The sequence below is a fragment of the Maylandia zebra genome, linkage group LG2, assembly GCF_041146795.1.
Source record: "Maylandia zebra isolate NMK-2024a linkage group LG2, Mzebra_GT3a, whole genome shotgun sequence".
In the NCBI taxonomy this organism is placed as follows: Eukaryota; Metazoa; Chordata; class Actinopteri; order Cichliformes; family Cichlidae; genus Maylandia; species Maylandia zebra.
In genome coordinates, this window is record NC_135168.1 from 42,368,321 (window position 1) to 42,391,383 (window position 23,063).

General features: G+C 42.1%; 1 protein-coding gene across 5 annotated transcripts in view; it reads left to right on the forward strand.

Annotated features, from left to right (window-relative positions):
• ahnak (AHNAK nucleoprotein) overlaps positions 1 to 21,011 on the forward strand; it is a 32,869-nt gene extending 11,858 nt beyond the window's left edge. The window contains exons 6-7 of one of the 5 annotated variants that reach the window (XM_076874538.1): positions 134 to 7,133; positions 7,830 to 21,011. In XM_076874538.1, the coding sequence (XP_076730653.1) occupies positions 134 to 7,133; positions 7,830 to 20,089 (19,260 nt within the window). In that variant the 3' untranslated portion in view covers positions 20,090 to 21,011. Of the gene's footprint in view, positions 1 to 133 lie in introns of all 5 variants that reach the window. The other 4 variants (XM_076874533.1, XM_076874535.1, XM_024804996.2 and 1 more) reach the window with 4 other exon arrangements.
• The last annotated feature ends 2,052 nt before the right edge of the window (positions 21,012 to 23,063 follow it).

Consider the following 23,063-nt stretch of genomic DNA (forward strand, 5'->3'; position numbering starts at 1 on the left):
AAAAGGGGAAAAAGCCCCCCAAACAAACGAAAGAAAAACCAACTACATTATCACTCATATGTCTGCAGGAAAGCTAGTGGACTAAAACAGGGTGTGCTGTAACACTTGCATGTTTGTGTCATTCAATCAACAGAGTGGGGATGATGAAGATTATAAGCGAATATACACAAGAAAGATAAAACCAAGGCTGAAATCTGAAGACCTTGCAGAGGGAGTGGATGTTCGCACGGAGCGGCACAGCAGCACAAGCAGCGATGGCAGCACAATTACTACCATCACTCGTCGTATCACTACTTACACAGTAGATATGCCAAGTGGCATAAGTGAGCAACTTGAACTTTCAAGCCCAGACGTCAAAGGGCTAAGGCACGAATCTGGAGATGGATCTTCTCATATCAGAATCTCACATGGCAGCCCTTCAGGTAAAATGGGAGCAGAAGAAGGTGTTTTTGAGTCAGGCGACATAACTTACACTGGGCCAAATATCACTTCCACTGTGACACGCTGGGGCAATGGTGGGGTTCAAACTACAACGCATATAGGAGAGGAAAAAGAAAGAAGTGATCTTAGATTTAAGGTTCCTAGCTTTGGAGTAACAGGTAGTAAATGCCATGAAGGCACTGAAACTTCAAGAGGGAGTAGTGAGCAAGGAGATGAAAGTGTTCAGGATTCAGAAATGACTGTGACACTAAGAGACAACAAAAACACTGCTGGCAGCCATGTTACAGCTGGGTCAGGGGGTGCTGGGATAATTTCAACTGACGAAAACGGAGGGTCGGGTAGACTGTCTTTACCAGGAAAAGGAATGAAAATTTTGACTGCAACCACAGAGAAAACACAGATGGGAAGTTCAGACAGTACTTTAGATGAGAGGACAAAAGTTAAGATATCTGGAATTACAATCAGTCCCCTGCAGACGAAAGGATCAGGTAGTACTGACATTCCACATATCAGAATAGGAGGGTCGACAGATACTGGTGCAAATTTGAAAGATGGCAGGATAGAAAAATCAACAATAACATTAGATAATGTTACCTCGGGACTTTCTTCAAAAAAATCTGAACTGGACATCAAAGGAGCCGGTGTTCAGATCAAGGGCCCCAGAGCCAACACTGAAGGGTCAGTTTTGAGTGTAAGACATTCAGAGTCTGAAAGTGACATCGGAAGTGCTGAAATCAACTCTAATATTCAAATCAAACTCCCAACAACTGATAGCAAATACAAAATGGATGTTAATGTTCCATCCATATCTGGGCTGAACAAGGTTGAGGGAAAAGGTGATTTAACTGGTGAGAGAAAAACAGCAGGACTGAAATTTGACATTAAAGGTTCAAATACAGACACTGAGAGGAAAGAGGGAACAAACGCTCATGTACAAATTCCTGAAGCTGACATTAAAGCAATAAAACCTTCTATTGACAGTAAGGATGTAAAAATTAAAGGACCCAGTGTTGATATTAAAAGAACACAAGTAAATGTCACAGTGCCTGCTGCAGAATTTGGAGTTCCAAAAGCAGAGCGTCTAGATGTTGATCTAAAACTTTCCAAATCCAAAACTGACACCAAAATACCTAAAGTTGAAAATAAAGCAGGGATAAAAGGGGAGATAAAAACACACGAGATTGATGTCAAAGGTCTAGAGATAAACCTTCCCAGGACTGGTATTGATGTTAAAGCACCTGATTTTGATATTACAGGACCGCAAGTGGACACAGAAGACCTTGATGTGAATCTCAAAGGATCAAAAATAGAACTACCATCATTGTCGGGAACTAAACTGAAAGATTTGGACATGAGTGTGAAAGGTCCCAAAATGAAGGGAAATGTTGATGTACCAAACCTTGAGAGGGATATAAAAACTCCAAAAATGAAGATTGAAGGAAAAGAAATTGACAGTGAAGGCCAAACCAGTGGACTTATTATGTCCAATATTAAAATGCCATCTCTTTGCATAAAAGGTCCAAAGCCTGAAGGTCAGGATGTGAATATTAACCTTTCCAAGACTGAAATTAATGTTAAAGCACCTGAAGTCGATGTATCATCATCACGGGGACCCAAATTGGAGGAGTTCAACAACACTGTAAAAGGGCCAAAACTCAAGGGAGATGTTACTGTATCAGCTCCAAAGATTGAGGGAGACCTACAAGCTCCAAAAGTGGACATTGAAGGAAGATATGTTAATATTGAGGGCCATAAAGGAGGACTTAAAATGCCCAAAGTTGAAATGTCATCCTTTGGTGTGAAAGGTCCAAAGGTTGAAGGTCCAGATGTTGATGTCAGCCTTCCTAAAGGTGATATTGAAATCAAAGCACCCAACATTGATATTAAAGGAGCGGACATTGATGTTGAGGGTCCGAGTGGAAAGATCAAAGGACCACAATTCAAGATGTCAGGTATATCCGGGCCCAAAGTTTCCATGCCTGATGTGGATTTCAATCTGAAAGGCCCCAAAGTTGAAGGTGAGGTGGATATTCCAAAGATTGAAGGAAAAGTGAAAGCACCGGGAGTTGACATTGAGGGACCGAAAGTTGACATCGAAGGTCCAAAAGGTGGATTTGAAATGCCCAAAATTAAAATGCCAACATTTGGCTTTAAAGGTCCAAAGGTGGAGGGTCCAGATGTTGACATAAACCTTCCCAAAGCTGATGTCAATATCAAAGCACCTGAAGTTGATATTAGAGGACCAGAAATAGAAGGCCCTGATGCCAAACTCAAAGGACCCAAATTCAAACTGCCATCACTGTCAGGACCCAGCCTACCAGATTTTGACATTAATTTGAAAGGCCCAAAACTCAAGGGAGATGTTGATGTGTCCGCTCCAAAGATTGAGAGAGACATAAAGGCACCCAAGGTGGACATTGAGGGACCAGATGTTGACATTGAGGGCCACAAAGGAGGACTTAAAATGCCCAAATTCAAAATGCCAGGCTTTGGTATGAAGGGTCCAAAAGTTGAAGGTCCAGATGTTGATGTCAGCCTTCCTAAAGGGGATATTGACATCAATGCACCCGACGTTGACATTAAAGGAGGAGACATTGATGTCGAGGGTCCGAGTGGAAAGATCAAAGGACCAAAATTCAAGATGTCAGGTATGTCCGGGCCTAAAATTTCCATGCCTGATGTGGATTTCAATCTGAAAGGCCCCAAAGTTGAAGGTGAGGTGGATGTTCCAAAGATTGAAGGAAAAGTGAAAGCACCGGGAGTTGACATTGAGGGACCAAAAGTTGACATCGAGGGTCCAAAAGGTGGATTTGAAATGCCCAAAATTAAAATGCCAACATTTGGCTTTAAAGGTCCAAAAGTAGAGGGTCCAGATGTTGACATAAACCTTCCCAAAGCTGATTTCAATGTGAAAGGACCTGAAGTTGATATTAAAGGACCAGAAATCGAAGGCCCTGATGCCAAACTAAAAGGACCCAAATTCAAACTGCCATCACTGTCAGGACCCAGCCTACCAGATTTTGACATTAATTTGAAAGGGCCCAAACTCAAGGGAGATGTTGATGTGTCCGCTCCAAAGATTGAGGGGGACATAAAGGCACCCAAGGTGGACATTGAGGGACCAGATGTTGACATTGAGGGCCACAAAGGAGGACTTAAAATGCCCAAATTCAAAATGCCAGGCTTTGGTATGAAGGGTCCAAAAGTTGAAGGTCCAGATGTTGATGTCAGCCTTCCTAAAGGGGATATTGACATCAAAGCACCCGGCGTTGACATTAAAGGAGCTGACATTGATGTCGAGGGTCCGAGTGGAAAGATCAAAGGACCAAAATTCAAGATGCCAGGAATATCTGGGCCTAAAATTTCAATGCCTGATGTGGATTTCAATCTGAAAGGCCCCAAAGTTGAAGGTGAGGTGGATGTTCCAAAGATTGAAGGAAAAGTGAAAGCACCAGGAGTCGACATTGAGGGACCAAAAGTTGACATCGAAGGTCCAAAAGGTGGATTTGAAATGCCCAAAATAAAAATGCCAACATTTGGCCTTAAAGGTCCAAAGGTGGAGGGTCCAGATGTTGACATAAACCTTCCCAAAGCTGATTTCAATGTCAAAGGACCTGAAATTGATATTAGTGGACCAGAAATAGAAGGCCCTGATGGAAAACTAAAAGGACCCAAATTCAAACTGCCATCACTGTCAGGACCCAGCCTACCAGATTTTGACATTAATTTGAAAGGGCCCAAACTCAAGGGAGATGTTGATGTGTCAGTTCCAAAGATTGAGGGAGACATAAAGGCACCCAAGGTGGACATTGAGGGACCAGATGTTGACATTGAGGGCCACAAAGGAGGACTTAAAATGCCCAAATTCAAAATGCCAGGCTTTGGTATGAAGGGTCCAAAAGTTGAAGGTCCAGATGTTGATGTCAGCCTTCCTAAAGGGGATATTGACATCAAAGCCCCTGAAGTTGACATTAAAGGAGTGGACATTGATGTCGAGGGTCCGAGTGGAAAGATCAAAGGACCAAAATTCAAGATGTCAGGGATATCTGGGCCTAAAATTTCAATGCCTGATGTGGATTTCAATCTGAAAGGCCCCAAAGTTGAAGGTGAGGTGGATGTTCCAAAGATTGAAGGAAAAGTGAAAGCACCAGGAGTCGACATTGGGGGACCAAAAGTTGATATTGAAGGTCCAAAAGGTGGATTTGAAATGCCCAAAATTAAAATGCCAACATTTGGCCTTAAAGGTCCAAAGGTGGAGGGTCCAGATGTTGACATAAACCTTCCCAAAGCTGATGTCAATGTGAAAGGACCTGAAGTTGATATTAGTGGACCAGAAATCGAAGGCCCTGATGCCAAACTCAAAGGACCCAAATTCAAACTGCCATCACTGTCAGGACCCAGCCTACCAGATTTTGACATTAATTTGAAAGGGCCCAAACTCAAGGGAGATGTTGATGTGTCCGCTCCAAAGATTGAGGGAGACATAAAGGCACCCAAGGTGGACATTGAGGGACCAGATGTTGACATTGAGGGCCACAAAGGAGGACTTAAAATGCCCAAATTCAAAATGCCAGGCTTTGGTATGAAGGGTCCAAAAGTTGAAGGTCCAGATGTTGATGTCAGCCTTCCTAAAGGGGATATTGACATCAAAGCACCCGGCGTTGACATTAAAGGAGCTGACATTGATGTCGAGGGTCCGAGTGGAAAGATCAAAGGACCAAAATTCAAGATGCCAGGAATATCTGGGCCTAAAATTTCAATGCCTGATGTGGATTTCAATCGGAAAGGCCCCAAAGTTGAAGGTGAGGTGGATGTACCAAAGATTGAAGGAAAAGTGAAAGCACCAGGAGTCGACATTGAGGGACCAAAAGTTGACATCGAAGGTCCAAAAGGTGGATTTGAAATGCCCAAAATAAAAATGCCAACATTTGGCCTTAAAGGTCCAAAGGTGGAGGGTCCAGATGTTGACATAAACCTTCCCAAAGCTGATGTCAATGTCAAAGGACCTGAAATTGATATTAGTGGACCAGAAATAGAAGGCCCTGATGGAAAACTAAAAGGACCCAAATTCAAACTGCCATCACTGTCAGGACCCAGCCTACCAGATTTTGACATTAATTTGAAAGGGCCCAAACTCAAGGGAGATGTTGATGTGTCAGTTCCAAAGATTGAGGGAGACATAAAGGCACCCAAGGTGGACATTGAGGGACCAGATGTTGACATTGAGGGCCACAAAGGAGGACTTAAAATGCCCAAATTCAAAATGCCAGGCTTTGGTATGAAGGGTCCAAAAGTTGAAGGTCCAGATGTTGATGTCAGCCTTCCTAAAGGGGATATTGACATCAAAGCACCCGACGTTGACATTAAAGGAGCTGACATTGATGTCGAGGGTCCGAGTGGAAAGATCAAAGGACCAAAATTCAAGATGCCAAGTTTATCCGGGCCCAAAATTTCAATGCCTGATGTCGATTTCAATCTGAAAGGCCCCAAAGTTGAAGGTGAGGTGGATATTCCAAAGATTGAAGGAAAAGTGAAAGCACCGGGAGTTGACATTGAGGGACCGAAAGTTGACATCGAAGGTCCAAAAGGTGGATTTGAAATGCCCAAAATTAAAATGCCAACATTTGGCTTTAAAGGTCCAAAGGTGGAGGGTCCAGATGTTGACATAAACCTTCCCAAAGCTGATGTCAATATCAAAGCACCTGAAATTGATATTAGTGGACCAGAAATCGAAGGCCCTGATGCCAAACTCAAAGGACCCAAGTTCAAACTGCCATCACTGTCAGGACCCAGCCTACCAGACTTTGACATTAATTTGAAAGGGCCCAAACTCAAGGGAGATGTTGATGTGTCCGTTCCAAAGATTGAGGGAGACATAAAGGCACCCAAGGTGGACGTTGAGGGCCCAGATGTTGACATTGAGGGCCACAAAGGAGGACTTAAAATGCCCAAATTCAAAATGCCAGGCTTTGGTATGAAGGGTCCAAAAGTTGAAGGTCCAGATGTTGATGTCAGCCTTCCTAAAGGGGATATTGACATCAAAGCCCCCGACGTTGACATTAAAGGAGCTGACATTGATGTCGAGGGTCCGAGTGGAAAGATCAAAGGACCAAAATTCAAGATGCCAAGTTTATCCGGGCCCAAAATTTCAATGCCTGATGTGGATTTCAATCTGAAAGGCCCCAAAGTTGAAGGTGAGGTGGATATTCCAAAGATTGAAGGAAAAGTGAAAGCACCGGGAGTTGACATTGAGGGACCAAAAGTTGACATCGAAGGCCCAAAAGGTGGATTTGAAATGCCAAAAATTAAAATGCCAACATTTGGCTTTAAAGGTCCAAAGGTGGAGGGTCCAGATGTTGACATACACCTTCCCAAAGCTGATGTCAATATCAAAGCACCTGAAATTGATATTAGTGGACCAGAAATAGAAGGCCCTGATGCAAAACTCAAAGGACCCAAGTTCAAACTGCCATCACTGTCAGGACCCAGCCTACCAGACTTTGACATTAATTTGAAAGGGCCCAAACTCAAGGGAGATGTTGATGTGTCCGTTCCAAAGATTGAGGGAGACATAAAGGCACCCAAGGTGGACATTGAGGGACCAGATGTTGACATTGAGGGCCACAAAGGAGGACTTAAAATGCCCAAATTCAAAATGCCAGGCTTTGGTATGAAGGGTCCAAAAGTTGAAGGTCCAGATGTTGATGTCAGCCTTCCTAAAGGTGATATTGACATCAAAGCCCCCGAAGTTGACATTAAAGGAGCTGACATTGATGTGGAGGGTCCGAGTGGAAAGATTAAAGGACCAAAATTCAAGATGCCAAGTTTATCTGGGCCTAAAATTTCAATGCCTGATGTGGATTTCAATCTGAAAGGCCCCAAAGTTGAAGGTGAGGTGGATATTCCAAAGATTGAAGGAAAAGTGAAAGCACCGGGAGTTGACATTGAGGGACCAAAAGTTGACATCGAAGGTCCAAAAGGTGGATTTGAAATGCCCAAAATTAAAATGCCAACATTTGGTTTTAAAGGTCCAAAGGTGGAGGGTCCAGATGTTGACATAAACCTTCCCAAAGCTGATGTCAATGTCAAAGGACCTGAAGTTGATATTAGTGGACTAGAAATAGAAGGCCCTGATGCCAAACTCAAAGGACCCAAATTCAAACTGCCATCACTGTCAGGACCCAGCCTACCAGATTTTGACATTAATTTGAAAGGGCCCAAACTCAAGGGAGATGTTGATGTGTCCGCTCCAAAGATTGAGGGAGACATAAAGGCACCCAAGGTGGACGTTGAGGGCCCAGATGTTGACATTGAGGGCCACAAAGGAGGACTTAAAATGCCCAAATTCAAAATGCCATCCTTTGGTATGAAGGGTCCAAAAGTTGAAGGTCCAGATGTTGATGTCAGCCTTCCTAAAGGGGATATTGACATCAAAGCACCCGACGTTGACATTAAAGGAGCAGACATTGATGTCGAGGGTCCGAGTGGAAAGATCAAAGGACCAAAATTCAAGATGCCAAGTTTATCCGGGCCCAAAATTTCAATGCCTGATGTGGATTTCAATCTGAAAGGCCCCAAAGTTGAAGGTGAGGTGGATATTTCAAAGATTGAAGGAAAAATGAAAGCACCGGGAGTCGACATTGAGGGACCAAAGGTTGACATTGAAGGTCCAAAAGGTGGATTTGAAATGCCCAAAATTAAAATGCCAACCTTTGGCTTTAAAGGTCCAAAGGTGGAGGGTCCAGATGTTGACATAAACCTTCCCAAAGCTGATTTCAATGTCAAAGGACCTGGAGTTGATATTAGTGGACCAGAAATCGAAGGCGCTGATGCCAAACTAAAAGGACCCAAGTTCAAACTGCCATCACTGTCAGGACCCAGCCTACCAGACTTTGACATTAATTTGAAAGGGCCCAAACTCAAGGGAGATGTTGATGTGTCAGTTCCAAAGATTGAGGGAGATATAAAGGCACCCAAGGTCGACATTGAGGGACCAGATGTTGACATTGAGGGCCATAAAGGAGGACTTAAAATGCCCAAATTCAAAATGCCATCCTTTGGTATGAAGGGTCCAAAAGTTGAAGGTCCAGATGTTGATGTCAGCCTTCCTAAAGGGGATATTGACATCAAAGCACCCGGCGTTGACATTAAAGGAGCTGACATTGATGTCGAGGGTCCGAGTGGAAAGATCAAAGGACCAAAATTCAAGATGCCAAGTTTATCCGGGCCTAAAATTTCAATGCCTGATGTGGATTTCAATCTGAAAGGCCCCAAAGTTGAAGGTGAGGTGGATATTCCAAAGATTGAAGGAAAAGTGAAAGCACCGGGAGTTGACATTGAGGGACCAAAGGTTGACATCGAAGGTCCAAAAGGTGGATTTGAAATGCCCAAAATTAAAATGCCAACATTTGGTTTTAAAGGTCCAAAGGTGGAGGGTCCAGATGTTGACATAAACCTTCCCAAAGCTGATTTCAATGTCAAAGGACCTGAAGTTGATATTAGTGGACCAGAAGTCGAAGGCCCTGATGCCAAACTCAAAGGACCCAAGTTCAAACTGCCATCACTGTCAGGACCCAGCCTACCAGACTTTGACATTAATTTGAAAGGCCCAAAACTCAAGGGAGATGTTGATGTGTCCGTTCCAAAGATTGAGGGAGATATAAAGGCACCCAAGGTGGACATCGAGGGACCAGATTTTGACATTGAGGGCCACAAAGGAGGACTTAAAATGCCCAAATTCAAAATGCCAGGCTTTGGTATGAAGGGTCCAAAAGTTGAAGGTCCAGATGTTGATGTCAGCCTTCCTAAAGGGAATATTGACATCAAAGCCCCCGAAGTTGACATTAAAGGAGCTGACATTGAAGTCGAGGGTCCGAGTGGAAAGATCAAAGGACCAAAATTCAAGATGCCAAGTTTATCCGGGCCCAAAATTTCAATGCCTGATGTCGATTTCAATCTGAAAGGCCCCAAAGTTGAAGGTGATTTAGATGTTCCAAAGATTGAAGGAAAAGTGAAAGCACCAGGAGTTGACATTGAGGGACCAAAAGTTGACATCGAAGGTCCAAAAGGTGGATTTGAAATGCCCAAAATTAAAATGCCAACATTTGGTTTTAAAGGTCCAAAGGTGGAGGGTCCAGATGTTGACATAAACCTTCCCAAAGCTGATTTCAATGTGAAAGGACCTGAAGTTGATATTAGTGGACCAGAAATCGAAGGCCCTGATGCCAAACTCAAAGGACCCAAATTTAAACTGCCATCACTGTCAGGACCCAGCCTACCAGACTTTGACATTAATTTGAAAGGGCCCAAACTCAAGGGAGATGTTGATGTGTCCGTTCCAAAGATTGAGGGAGATATAAAGGCACCCAAGGTGGACATCGAGGGACCAGATTTTGACATTGAGGGCCATAAAGGAGGACTTAAAATGCCCAAATTCAAAATGCCAGGCTTTGGTATGAAGGGTCCAAAAGTGGAAGGTCCAGATGTTGATGTCAGCCTTCCTAAAGGGAATATTGACATCAAAGCCCCCGAAGTTGACATTAAAGGAGCTGACATTGAAGTCGAGGGTCCGAGTGGAAAGATCAAAGGACCAAAATTCAAGATGCCAAGTTTATCCGGGCCCAAAATTTCAATGCCTGATTTCGATTTCAATCTGAAAGGCCCCAAAGTTGAAGGTGATTTAGATGTTCCAAAGATTGAAGGAAAAGTGAAAGCACCAGGAGTTGACATTGAGGGACCAAAAGTTGACATCGAAGGTCCAAAAGGTGGATTTGAAATGCCCAAAATTAAAATGCCAACATTTGGTTTTAAAGGTCCAAAGGTGGAGGGTCCAGATGTTGACATAAACCTTCCCAAAGCTGATTTCAATGTGAAAGGACCTGAAGTTGATATTAGTGGACCAGAAATCGAAGGCCCTGATGCAAAACTCAAAGGACCCAAATTTAAACTGCCATCACTGTCAGGACCCAGCCTACCAGACTTTGACATTAATTTGAAAGGGCCCAAACTCAAGGGAGATGTTGATGTGTCCGTTCCAAAGATTGAGGGTGATTTAAAGGCACCCAAGGTGGACATCGAGGGACCAGATGTTGACATTGAGGGCCACAAAGGAGGACTTAAAATGCCCAAATTCAAAATGCCAGGCTTTGGCATGAAGGGTCCAAAAGTTGAAGGTCCAGATGTTGATGTCAGCCTTCCTAAAGGGAATATTGACATCAAAGCACCCGAAGTTGACATTAAAGGAGCAGACATTGATGTCGAGGGTCCGAGTGGAAAGATCAAAGGACCAAAATTCAAGATGCCAAGTTTATCCGGGCCCAAAATTTCAATGCCTGATGTGGATTTCAATCTGAAAGGCCCCAAAGTTGAAGGTGAGGTGGATATTCCAAAGATTGAAGGAAAAGTGAAATCACCAGGAGTTGACATTGAGGGACCGAAAGTTGACATCGAAGGTCCAAAAGGTGGATTTGAAATGCCCAAAATTAAAATGCCAACATTTGGCTTTAAAGGTCCAAAGGTGGAGGGTCCAGATGTTGACATAAACCTTCCCAAAGCTGATTTCAATGTCAAAGGACCTGAAGTTGATATTAGTGGACCAGAAGTCGAAGGCCCTGATGCCAAACTCAAAGGACCCAAATTCAAACTGCCATCACTGTCAGGACCCAGCCTACCAGACTTTGACATTAATTTGAAAGGCCCAAAACTCAAGGGAGATGTTGATGTGTCCGTTCCAAAGATTGAGGGAGATATAAAGGCACCCAAGGTGGACATCGAGGGACCAGATTTTGACATTGAGGGCCACAAAGGAGGACTTAAAATGCCCAAATTCAAAATGCCAGGCTTTGGTATGAAGGGTCCAAAAGTTGAAGGTCCAGATGTTGATGTCAGCCTTCCTAAAGGGAATATTGACATCAAAGCCCCCGAAGTTGACATTAAAGGAGCTGACATTGAAGTCGAGGGTCCGAGTGGAAAGATCAAAGGACCAAAATTCAAGATGCCAGGGATATCTGGGCCCAAAATTTCAATGCCTGATGTGGATTTCAATCTGAAAGGCCCCAAAGTTGAAGGTGATTTAGATGTTCCAAAGATTGAAGGAAAAGTGAAAGCACCAGGAGTTGACATTGAGGGACCAAAAGTTGACATCGAAGGTCCAAAAGGTGGATTTGAAATGCCAAAAATTAAAATGCCAACATTTGGCTTTAAAGGTCCAAAGGTGGAGGGTCCAGATGTTGACATAAACCTTCCCAAAGCTGATTTCAATGTGAAAGGACCTGAAGTTGATATTAGTGGACCAGAAATCGAAGGCCCTGATGCCAAACTCAAAGGACCCAAATTTAAACTGCCATCACTGTCAGGACCCAGCCTACCAGACTTTGACATTAATTTGAAAGGGCCCAAACTCAAGGGAGATGTTGATGTGTCCGTTCCAAAGATTGAGGGAGATATAAAGGCACCCAAGGTGGACATCGAGGGACCAGATGTTGACATTGAGGGCCACAAGGGAGGACTTAAAATGCCCAAATTCAAAATGCCAGGCTTTGGCATGAAGGGTCCAAAAGTTGAAGGTCCAGATGTTGATGTCAGCCTTCCTAAAGGGAATATTGACATCAAAGCACCCGAAGTTGACATTAAAGGAGCAGACATTGATGTCGAGGGTCCGAGTGGAAAGATCAAAGGACCAAAATTCAAGATGCCAAGTTTATCCGGGCCCAAAATTTCAATGCCTGATGTGGATTTCAATCTGAAAGGCCCCAAAGTTGAAGGTGAGGTGGATATTCCAAAGATTGAAGGAAAAGTGAAAGCACCAGGAGTTGACATTGAGGGACCGAAAGTTGACATCGAAGGTCCAAAAGGTGGATTTGAAATGCCCAAAATTAAAATGCCAACATTTGGCTTTAAAGGTCCAAAGGTGGAGGGTCCAGATGTTGACATAAACCTTCCCAAAGCTGATTTCAATGTGAAAGGACCTGAAGTTGATATTAGTGGACCAGAAATCGAAGGCCCTGATGCCAAACTCAAAGGACCCAAATTTAAACTGCCATCACTGTCAGGACCCAGCCTACCAGACTTTGACATTAATTTGAAAGGGCCCAAACTCAAGGGAGATGTTGATGTGTCAGTTCCAAAGATTGAGGGAGATATAAAGGCACCCAAGGTGGACATTGAGGGACCAGATGTTGACATTGAGGGCCACAAAGGAGGACTTAAAATGCCCAAATTCAAAATGCCAGGCTTTGGTATGAAAGGTCCAAAGGTTGAAGGTCCAGATGTTGATGTCAGCCTTCCTAAAGGGGATATTGACATCAAAGCCCCCGAAGTTGACATTAAAGGAGTGGACATTGATGTCGAGGGTCCGAGTGGAAAGATTAAAGGACCAAAATTCAAGATGCCAGGGATATCTGGGCCTAAAATTTCAATGCCTGATGTGGATTTCAATCTGAAAGGCCCCAAAGTTGAAGGTGAGGTGGATGTTCCAAAGATTGAAGGAAAAGTGAAAGCACCGGGAGTCGACATTGAGGGACCAAAGGTTGACATCGAAGGTCCAAAAGGTGGATTTGAAATGCCCAAAATTAAAATGCCAACATTTGGCTTTAAAGGTCCAAAGGTGGAGGGTCCAGATGTTGACATAAACCTTCCCAAAGCTGATTTCAATGTCAAAGCACCTGAAGTTGATATTAGTGGACCAGACGTTGAAGGCCCTGATGCCAAACTCAAAGGACCCAAGTTCAAACTGCCATCACTGTCAGGACCCAGCCTACCCGACTTTGACATTAATTTGAAAGGGCCCAAACTCAAGGGAGATGTTGATGTGTCAGCTCCAAAGATTGAAGGCGATATTAAAATCCCTGAAGTAGATGTCCACGGTCCCAAGATGGACATTGGCTCTCCACAGGGAAAATTTTCAGGGCCCAAGGTAAAGTTTCCAACAATAAGTGGACCCAAAATGTCCCTGCCAGATGTTGACATCAATTTAAAGGGACCAAAGTTGAAAGGAGATATGAAGGGGGATTTTCAACTATCAAAACCTGAAATTGAGGGACCAGATGCTTCAATTGATATTCCAGAAACTGGTTCAAAGAAAATGAAATTCAAACTGCCAAGGTTTGGTTTCAAGGGTCCAAAGCTAAATGCACCAGACAGTGAGTTGAAATTGCCACAAGGCGACATCAACCTCAAAGGAAAAACTGGCAGCCTTGAGGGTGTTGACCTTGATTTGGAACTGTCTACACCAAAAGCCAAAGGATCTAAATTCAAAATGCCAAAATTTGGATTTAAAAGTCCAAAAGTTGAAGGTCCAGATGCTGATATAAATGTTTCAACACCTAAGACTGAAATAGAGACACCGGAAGTGAAAATAGAAGCACCTGATATTGACGTTGAGGGTCCAAGTGGGAAGATCAAAGGATCAAAATTCAAGATGCCAAATATCTCAGGACCAAAGATTTCCATGCCAGACGTAGATTTCAAACTAAAAGGTCCTAAATTTGAAGGTGATGTTGATATACCAAAGGCTGAAGGAAAAATAAAGGTACCTAAGGTGGATATAAAAGGCTCAGAGATTGACTTGGAAGGCCCAAAAGGTGGACTGGATATGCCCAAAATTAAAATGCCAACATTTGGTTTCAAAGGTCCAAAGGTTGAGGGTCCAGATGTTGACATAAACCTTCCCAAAGCTGATGTCAATGTCAAAGCACCTGAAATTGATATTAGTCTACCAGAAGTTGAAGGCCCTGATGGAAAACTCAAAGGACCCAAGTTCAAACTGCCATCACTGTCAGGACCCAGCCTACCCGACTTTGACATTAATTTGAAAGGGCCCAAACTCAAGGGAGATGTTGATGTGTCCGTTCCAAAGATTGAGGGAGACATAAAGGCACCCAAGGTGGACATCGAAGGACCAGATATTGACATTGAGGGCCACAAGGGAGGACTTAAAATGCCCAAATTCAAAATGCCAGGCTTTGGTATGAAGGGTCCAAAAGTTGAAGGTCCAGATGTTGATGTCAGCCTTCCTAAAGGGGATATTGACATTAAAGCCCCGGAAGTTGACATTAAAGGAGCAGACATTGATGTGGAGGGTCCGAGTGGAAAGATCAAAGGACCAAAATTCAAGATGCCAGGTATATCCGGGCCAAAAATCTCCATGCCGGATGTGGATTTTAACTTGAAAAGTCCTAAACTTGAAGGTGACATCAAAATTCCAAAAATGCAAGGAGAAATAAAGGTACCGGAAGTAGATATCGAAGGTCCAGAGTTTGATGCTAAGGGCCCCAAAGGTGGATTTGAAATGCCCAAAATTAAAATGCCAACATTTGGTTTCAAGGGTCCAAAGGTGGAGGGTCCAGATGTTGACATAAATCTTCCCAAAGCTGATTTCAATGTGAAAGGACCTGAAGTTGATATTAGTGGACCAGAAGTTGAAGGGCCTGATGCAAAACTCAAAGGTCACAAATTCAAACTGCCATCATTATCAGGACCCAGCCTACCAGACTTTGACATTAACTTGAAAGGGCCCAAAATTAAGGGAGATGTTGATGTGTCGGTTCCAAAGATTGAGGGAGACATAAAGGCACCCAAGGTGGACATCGAGGGACCAGATGTTGACATTGAGGGCCATAAAGGAGGACTTAAAATGCCCAAATTCAAAATGCCAGGCTTTGGTATGAAGGGTCCAAAAGTTGAAGGTCCAGATGTTGATGTCAGCCTTCCTAAAGGGGATATTGACATCAAAGCCCCCGACGTTGACATTAAAGGAGCAGACATTGATGTGGAGGGTCCGAGTGGAAAGATCAAAGGACCAAAATTCAAGATGCCAGGTATATCTGGGCCCAAAATCTCAATGCCTGATGTGGATTTCAATCTGAAAGGCCCCAAAGTTGAAGGTGATTTAGATGTTCCAAAGATTGAAGGAAAGTTCAAAACACCTGAACTTGACATCAAAGGTCCCCAGGTTGATATTGAAGGTCCAAAAGGTGGATTTGAAATGCCACATATTAAGATGCCATCTTTTGGCTTTAAAGGTCCAAAGGTGGAGGGTCCAGATGTTGACATAAACCTTCCCAAAGCTGATGTCAATATCAAAGCACCTGAAGTTGATATTAGTGGACTAGAAGTTGAAGGGCCTGATGGAAAACTGAAAGGGCCCAAGTTCAAACTGCCATCACTGTCAGGACCCAGCCTACCAGATTTTGACATTAATTTGAAAGGGCCCAAACTCAAAGGAGACGTTGATGTGTCCGCTCCAAAGATTGAGGGAGACATAAAAGCACCCAAGGTGGACATTGAAGGACCAAATATTGACATTGAGGGCCACAAAGGAGGACTTAAAATGCCCAAATTCAAAATGCCAGGCTTTGGTATGAAGGGTCCAAAAGTTGAAGGTCCAGATGTTGATGTCAGCCTTCCTAAAGGGGATATTGACATCAAAGCACCCGACGTTGACATTAAAGGAGCTGACATTGATGTCGAGGGTCCGAGTGGAAAGATCAAAGGACCAAAATTCAAGATGCCAAGTTTATCCGGGCCCAAAATTTCAATGCCTGATGTCGATTTCAATCTGAAAGGCCCCAAAGTTGAAGGTGATTTAGATGTTCCAAAGATTGAAGGAAAAGTGAAAGCACCGGGAGTTGACATTGAGGGACCAAAAGTTGACATCGAAGGTCCAAAAGGTGGATTTGAAATGCCCAAAATTAAAATGCCAACATTTGGCTTTAAAGGTCCAAAGGTGGAGGGTCCAGATGTTGACATAAACCTTCCCAAAGCTGATTTCAATGTCAAAGCACCTGAAGTTGATATTAGTGGACCAGAAATCGAAGGCCCTGATGCCAAACTCAAAGGACCCAAGTTCAAACTGCCATCACTGTCAGGACCCAGCCTACCAGACTTTGACATTAATTTGAAAGGCCCAAAACTCAAGGGAGATGTTGATGTGTCCGTTCCAAAGATTGAGGGAGATATAAAGGCACCCAAGGTGGACATCGAGGGACCAGATGTTGACATTGAGGGCCACAAAGGAGGACTTAAAATGCCCAAATTCAAAATGCCAGGCTTTGGTATGAAGGGCCCAAAAGTTGAAGGTCCAGATGTTGATGTCAGCCTTCCTAAAGGGGATATTGACATCAAAGCCCCGGAAGTTGACTTTAAAGGAGTCGATATTGATGTGGAGGGTCCGAGTGGAAAAATCAAAGGACCAAAATTCAAGATGCCAAGTTTATCCGGGCCCAAAATCTCCATGCCGGATATGGATTTCAATCTGAAAGGCCCCAAAGTTGAAGGTGAGGTGGATATTCCAAAGATTGAAGGAAAAGTGAAAGCACCAGGAGTCGACTTTGAGGGACCGAAAGTTGAAATTGAAGGTCCAAAAGGTGGATTTGAAATGCCAAAAATTAAAATGCCAACATTTGGCTTTAAAGGTCCAAAGGTGGAGGGTCCAGATGTTGACGTAAACCTTCCCAAAGCTGATTTCAATGTGAAAGGACCTGAAGTTGATATTAGTGGACCAGAAATCGAAGGCCCTGATGCCAAACTAAAAGGACCCAAATTCAAACTGCCATCACTGTCAGGACCCAGCCTACCCGACTTTGACATTAATTTGAAAGGGCCCAAACTCAAGGGAGATGTTGATGTGTCCGTTCCAAAGATTGAGGGAGACATAAAGGCACCCAAGGTGGACATTGAGGGACCAGATGTTGACATTGAGGGCCACAAAGGAGGACTTAAAATGCCCAAATTCAAAATGCCATCCTTTGGTATAAAGGGTCCAAAAGTTGAAGGTCCAGATGTTGATGTCAGCCTTCCTAAAGGGGATATTGACATCAAAGCCCCGGAAGTTGACATTAAAGGAGCAGACATTGATGTCGAGGGTCCGAGTGGAAAGATCAAAGGACCAAAATTCAAGATGCCAAGTATATCTGGGCCTAAAATGTCCATGCCAGATATTGATTTCAATCTGAAAGGCCCCAAAGTTGAAGGTGAGGTGGATATTCCAAAGATTGAAGGAAAAGTGAAAGGACCGGGAGTCGACATTGAGGGACCGAAAGTTGACATTGAAGGTCCAAAAGGTGGATTTGAAATGCCCCACATTAAAATGCCAACATTTGGCTTTAAAGGTCCAAAGGTGGAGGGTCCAGATGTTGACATAAACCTTCCCAAAGCTGATTTCAATGTGAAAGGACCTGAAGTTGATATTAGTGGACCAGAAGTCGAAGGGCCTGATGGAAAACTGAAAGGGCCCAAATTCAAACTTCCATCACTGTCAGGACCCAACCTACCAGACTTTGACATTAATTTGAAAGGCCCAAAACTGAAGGGAGATGTTGATGTGTCCGCTCCAAAGATTGAGGGAGACATAAAGGCACCCAAGGTGAACATTGAGGGACCAGATATTGACATTGAGGGCCACAAGGGAGGACTTAAAATGCCCAAATTCAAAATGCCAGGCTTTGGTATGAAGGGCCCAAAAGTTGAAGGTCCAGATGTTGATGTCAGCCTTCCTAAAGGGGATATTGACATCAAAGCCCCGGAAGTTGACATTAAAGGAGCGGACTTCGATATCGAGGGTCCAAGTGGAAAGATCAAAGGACCAAAATTCAAGATGCCAGGTATTTCCGGGCCCAAAATCTCCATGCCTGATGTGGATTTCAATCTGAAAGGCCCCAAAGTTGAAGGTGAGGTGGATGTTCCAAAGATTGAAGGAAAAGTGAAAGCACCGGGAGTTGATATTAGTGGACCAGACCTTGAAGGTCCTGATGTAAAATTGAAAGGGCCAAAGTTCAACCTTCCATCACTTTCAGGACCCAGTCTACCAGACTTCGACATTAATTTGAAAGGCCCCAAAGTTAAGGGAGATGTCTCAGCTCCAAAGGTTGAGGGAGACATCAAAGGCCCCAAGATGGATATCCAAGGTCCAGAGATTGACATTCAAGGACCCAAAAGTGCACTTAATATGCCCAGTATTAAAATGCCATCTTTTGGTTTGAAAGGTCCAAAGGTTGAGGGTCCAGATGCTGACATACACCTTCCCAAGGCCGATATCAATGTAAAAACACCGAAAGTTGATATTACAGTGCCTGAAGTTGAATGTTCCTATGCAAAACCAAAAGGACCCAAAATGAAACTTCCATCATTGTCTGGACCTAAGTTGCAGGGCCCCGACATTAACATTAACATTCCCAAACCCAACAATGAATTTAAAACATCCGATATTGGAATTGACCTAAAAGGGCCTAAAGTTAAAGGTGAAGTGGATGCATCGGTGCCCATGTTTGAAAGTGACATAAAAGGTCCAAATGCTAACATCTCTAATGATGATGAAAAGACTGCTGTTACCTTTCCTAAGTTTAAAGGTCCTAAGTTTGCAATGAAAACCCCAGTTCTCGAAGAGTCTAAATCCAATATCAAGATGCCCAGTACAGCACCAAAAAGTCTCAAAACAGAAGTTAGTTTCCCAGACACTGACGCAAGTGTTGATGCCCCTGATATTGACATCAATGTAAAAGGGAAAAAAGGAAAATTTAAACTTCCAAAAGTTAAAGGAAAGGCAAAGAAACCTGATGTTGACATAGAAACACCATCAACAGAAATCAATGCAGACATAACAAACAGTTATGCTAAAGGAACAAAAACAAAGAAGTCTCGGTTTGGAAAGCTTCATTTTCCTGATGTAGAATTAGATATAAAATCACCAAAACTAAAAGGAGATGGATCTTTATCTGCCATTGATGGCTCTGGCAGTCATAGTGCAAATGTTAACTTGGAAGGGTCGAACATGAAAGTAAAATCTTCTAATATTAAAATGCAAAGCGGGACTGATTCAGAAATAAACGCAAGTGCTTCAGGAGGAAGTGCAAGTGGTGGCCTTCAGTACCCAGAGGGTAAAGTCACATTTACCAAAATCACAATGCCAAAGTTTGGCATTGTGTTGCCACAGGTGGAAACCAAAGAAAGTGGAGGAAATATTGAATCAGAACCTGCAGCTAGTGTAGACATCAAGACAGAATCTCCATCTATTAGTTGCCAAGTCAGTTCTCAAAATATTGAGGTTCCCAGTCCAGAGCTGAGACAAGAAGGCAAAGTTAAGGTAAAGATGCCAAAAATTTTTGGCAAATCAAAAGCAAAGGGCAGTAGTGTAAGTGACCTTCACGGATCAGAGGCAGAATTAAGTAGCAGTGGAAAAGCAGGTAAGACCTCTAAAGAGCTAAGTGTACATTCTGGGGAAATGATGGGTGGAAAAATAGAATTAGAGGGTGATCCTGGACTGGGTTTGTCAACTAAAGGCAAATCGGCCTCACTTGATCTTTTTAAGAAATCAAGACATCGATCTTCCTCTTTCAGTGATGAGGGGGGAGTTAGTTCTCCTTCAGCTCAATTAGAGGCTGAAGGTGGTGACATTTCTTTAGATCTCGGAAGCAAGGTCAAGGGAAAGAAAGGCAAGCTTAAGTTTGGTACTTTTGGAGGTTTTGGTTCAAAGTCAAAGGGCTCATATGAAGTGACACTGGGAGATGACAGTGAAGCAGGAATGGAGGGGAGTGCAGGTGTTTCGCTACCTGCTAAAAAATCAAGACTGTCTTCATCCTCTAGCAGTGATAGTGGTTCAAGAGGTGGTTTCAGGTTCCCCAAAGTTGAGCTATCAGTTTCACCCACAAAGTGATAAAGAGACAAATTAAAACCTCAATTGCAACCAAATGTTTTCTCCTAATATTGAAAATTGCTCTTTGTTTCTTTAAAACCTAAGGAGACATGCACAATCATCTCAGTGTGGTTAATTATGAATATCTTTTAGTAATCAAACAGAAGTGCATGAGATTGTTTAAAATCCCTTCAAACTGTAAATAAGATTAATTTGTAATAATAAATATTGTTTTTTGTATATAGTCCAGATTTAATAAATATATGCCATCTCACATCAATAGTTTGTTACAGGGTTTTCTCACTGTGTTCTTTTTCATTCTATTAAATAAATGTTAATGAATGGTTGTGGTATATTTGTGTCCAGGGGTCTATTGCACAGAACCAATATGTTTTTTTTAAAGATTAAAATGTTGTTTATTCACTCAAATACAGTTACCTTTTTAAGTAGGGAGTGATTTTATTTTCAAACTTTAATAATATATAATCAGTAAGTAAAGATGCCTTTTTATAACACATTGTAAAGAGTGATAATGTATATACCAATACTGCAACTGTTTTTACATTTTCAAGTGCTGTCAGTAGTATTCTGTTCATTTTAAACAAAATGTATTTGCTTAAATTTGCCGTTTACCACAAATATTCATTTGGTTCAGTTATTTTAAACAGGATCTCTTTCCTAATCATGTGTTATTGTCACTCATTAATGGTCTGTTTAATGATTTTATTTCATTCTGTCACTCTCTCTCTTTGTATACACACCATATGCTTGCATTAAGTGTCACAAATAGTACCCCCTTGATGTTAATTTGTTTGCATACAAATTCTTTGTTGATAGACAAAGAAATAGTATTGACTAGATGCAAGAGAGATCATTATTTGGGTCTATTTTTTTGTGTGCAATCTGCCAAATAAACTAAATAAAAAAACTTTTTGAATTCAAAGTGTTTTAAAAGAAAATCAGTATATGTTGCTATTTAGGGTAACACAACCATTGACACGTATGGGCAATTTAGAATCGTCAATTAACCTAACCCCACTAACGGCATGTCTTCGGACTATGGGAGGAAGTCGGAGTACCTGGAGTGAACCCACACAAACATGGGGAGAACATGCAAATTCCACACAGAAAGACACACACAGAAAATATATTTCTAATAGTGTTTGTTTAATCATTATAATAAAAAAAATCGTAATAAGGGTGAATAAAACATAATGAAACAGAGAGTAGTTTTTACAGATATGTAATATCTTAACTTGCTTATATACTTCATTGGAAAAGCTAACAACTGAAATTCTTATCTTCGTAGGGCTCTGTATCTTTTTTTTATTCACCCAGCGTTCACAGGTCTGACAGATCACCAGTTTTGTTGGGGTATTAAAGCAGTTCAGCTATTTAAAAAAGGAAATGTCAACTTTTACTCAGTTACATAATTATTATTACAAAATCCTGCTCCTCACATACAAGGTCTTGAATAATCAAGCCCCATCTTATCTGAATGACCTTATAGTACTGTATCACCCCATTAGAGCACTTCGCTCTTGCACTGTTGTTCCTAGAGTATTTAAAAGAAGAATGGGAGGCAGAGCCTTCAGTTTTCAGGCATCACTTCTATGGAACAAGTTTCCAGTTTGGATTTGGGAGACAGACACTATCTCTACTTTTAAGATTAGGCTTAAAACTTTCCTTTTTGCTAAAGCATATAGTTAGGGCTGGATCAGGTGACCCTGAATCCTCTCTTAGTTATGCTGCAATTGGTGTATGTTGCTGGGGGATTCCCATGATGCATTGAGTATTTCTTCTTTACTCACCTATGGCTCTGGCTCCCTTTTATCCTGTCTTCCTTCTCTCACCCCAGCCAGTGGCAGATGGCCACCTCGCCCTGAGCCTGGTTCTGCCAGAGGTTTCTTCTTGTTAAAAGGGAGTTTTTCCTTCCCACCATCGCCAAAGTGCTTGCTCATAGGAGGTCATATGATTGTTGGGGTTTTTCTCTGTATGCATTATTGTAGGGTCAACCTTACAATATGAAGCATCTTGAGGCGACTGTTGTTGTGATTTGGCACGGAATAAATATAATCGAATTGAATTAGAGAGTTGACAGTAAAATGATTCTTATGTAATTATTCTTATATATTCTACTGATATACTTAAACTATAAGTTACATTAATTTAAAAAACACAATAATTAAAAAAAACACCTATGTCACTGATAAGTTGCTGAAGTGGAAGCTTAGCTTCATTATTTAGTTAACAGTAGTTTTTTTTTTAAATAATGGAGGGTTTTGCACCAAATGCCTCCTGTCACATTTAGTTTATATTGGCTTTTGCCAACTCTGTTAATTTAAATTGCATTGTGTCGACCAGCTGAGGGAGAGAGAGTCAACAGATTAGCACATATATATACTATATATATAATGTACTTCCTCTACCCCCCCCCCCCCCCCCCCCCCCCCCCTTTTTTTGTTTTTTGCACATGTCGAGGAGCGTGTCAGGTTACATTTCACTGTGTGTTATACTTGTATAACTATGCATGTGACAAATAAAGAACCTTGAACCTTGAACATATACTGTACAACTCAATATCACTAAAACAAAACAAAAACAAAAAATCTGACTTTTATTTGTTTTATATCCATTATATATAAATTCAAATATTTCCAACTTTTTTTAATTTTTATTTTAATTTAAATTTTAAATACGACCCGCAAAAAAAATAATATACTTTAGTAAAAATGATGAGCTTTTCAAAAATTGATGTAAAAACAAAACACAACAAATTTATACCTGACTCCAGAGTTCTTAATTCAAATTTAGAAGGTCTGTAATGTGTCTTCAATTTTTATTACTAGTTTGGAGTTATTCTCAAAATGAAGCTTACCAAAGTACACACATTTACTCTTCAACAAAACCAAAGGCCTTTTGCATTAATGAAAAAAGTAAATAATTGCAGACCTGTGTCACTGCTTGTGATACTATGGATTGTACAGAAAGCAGA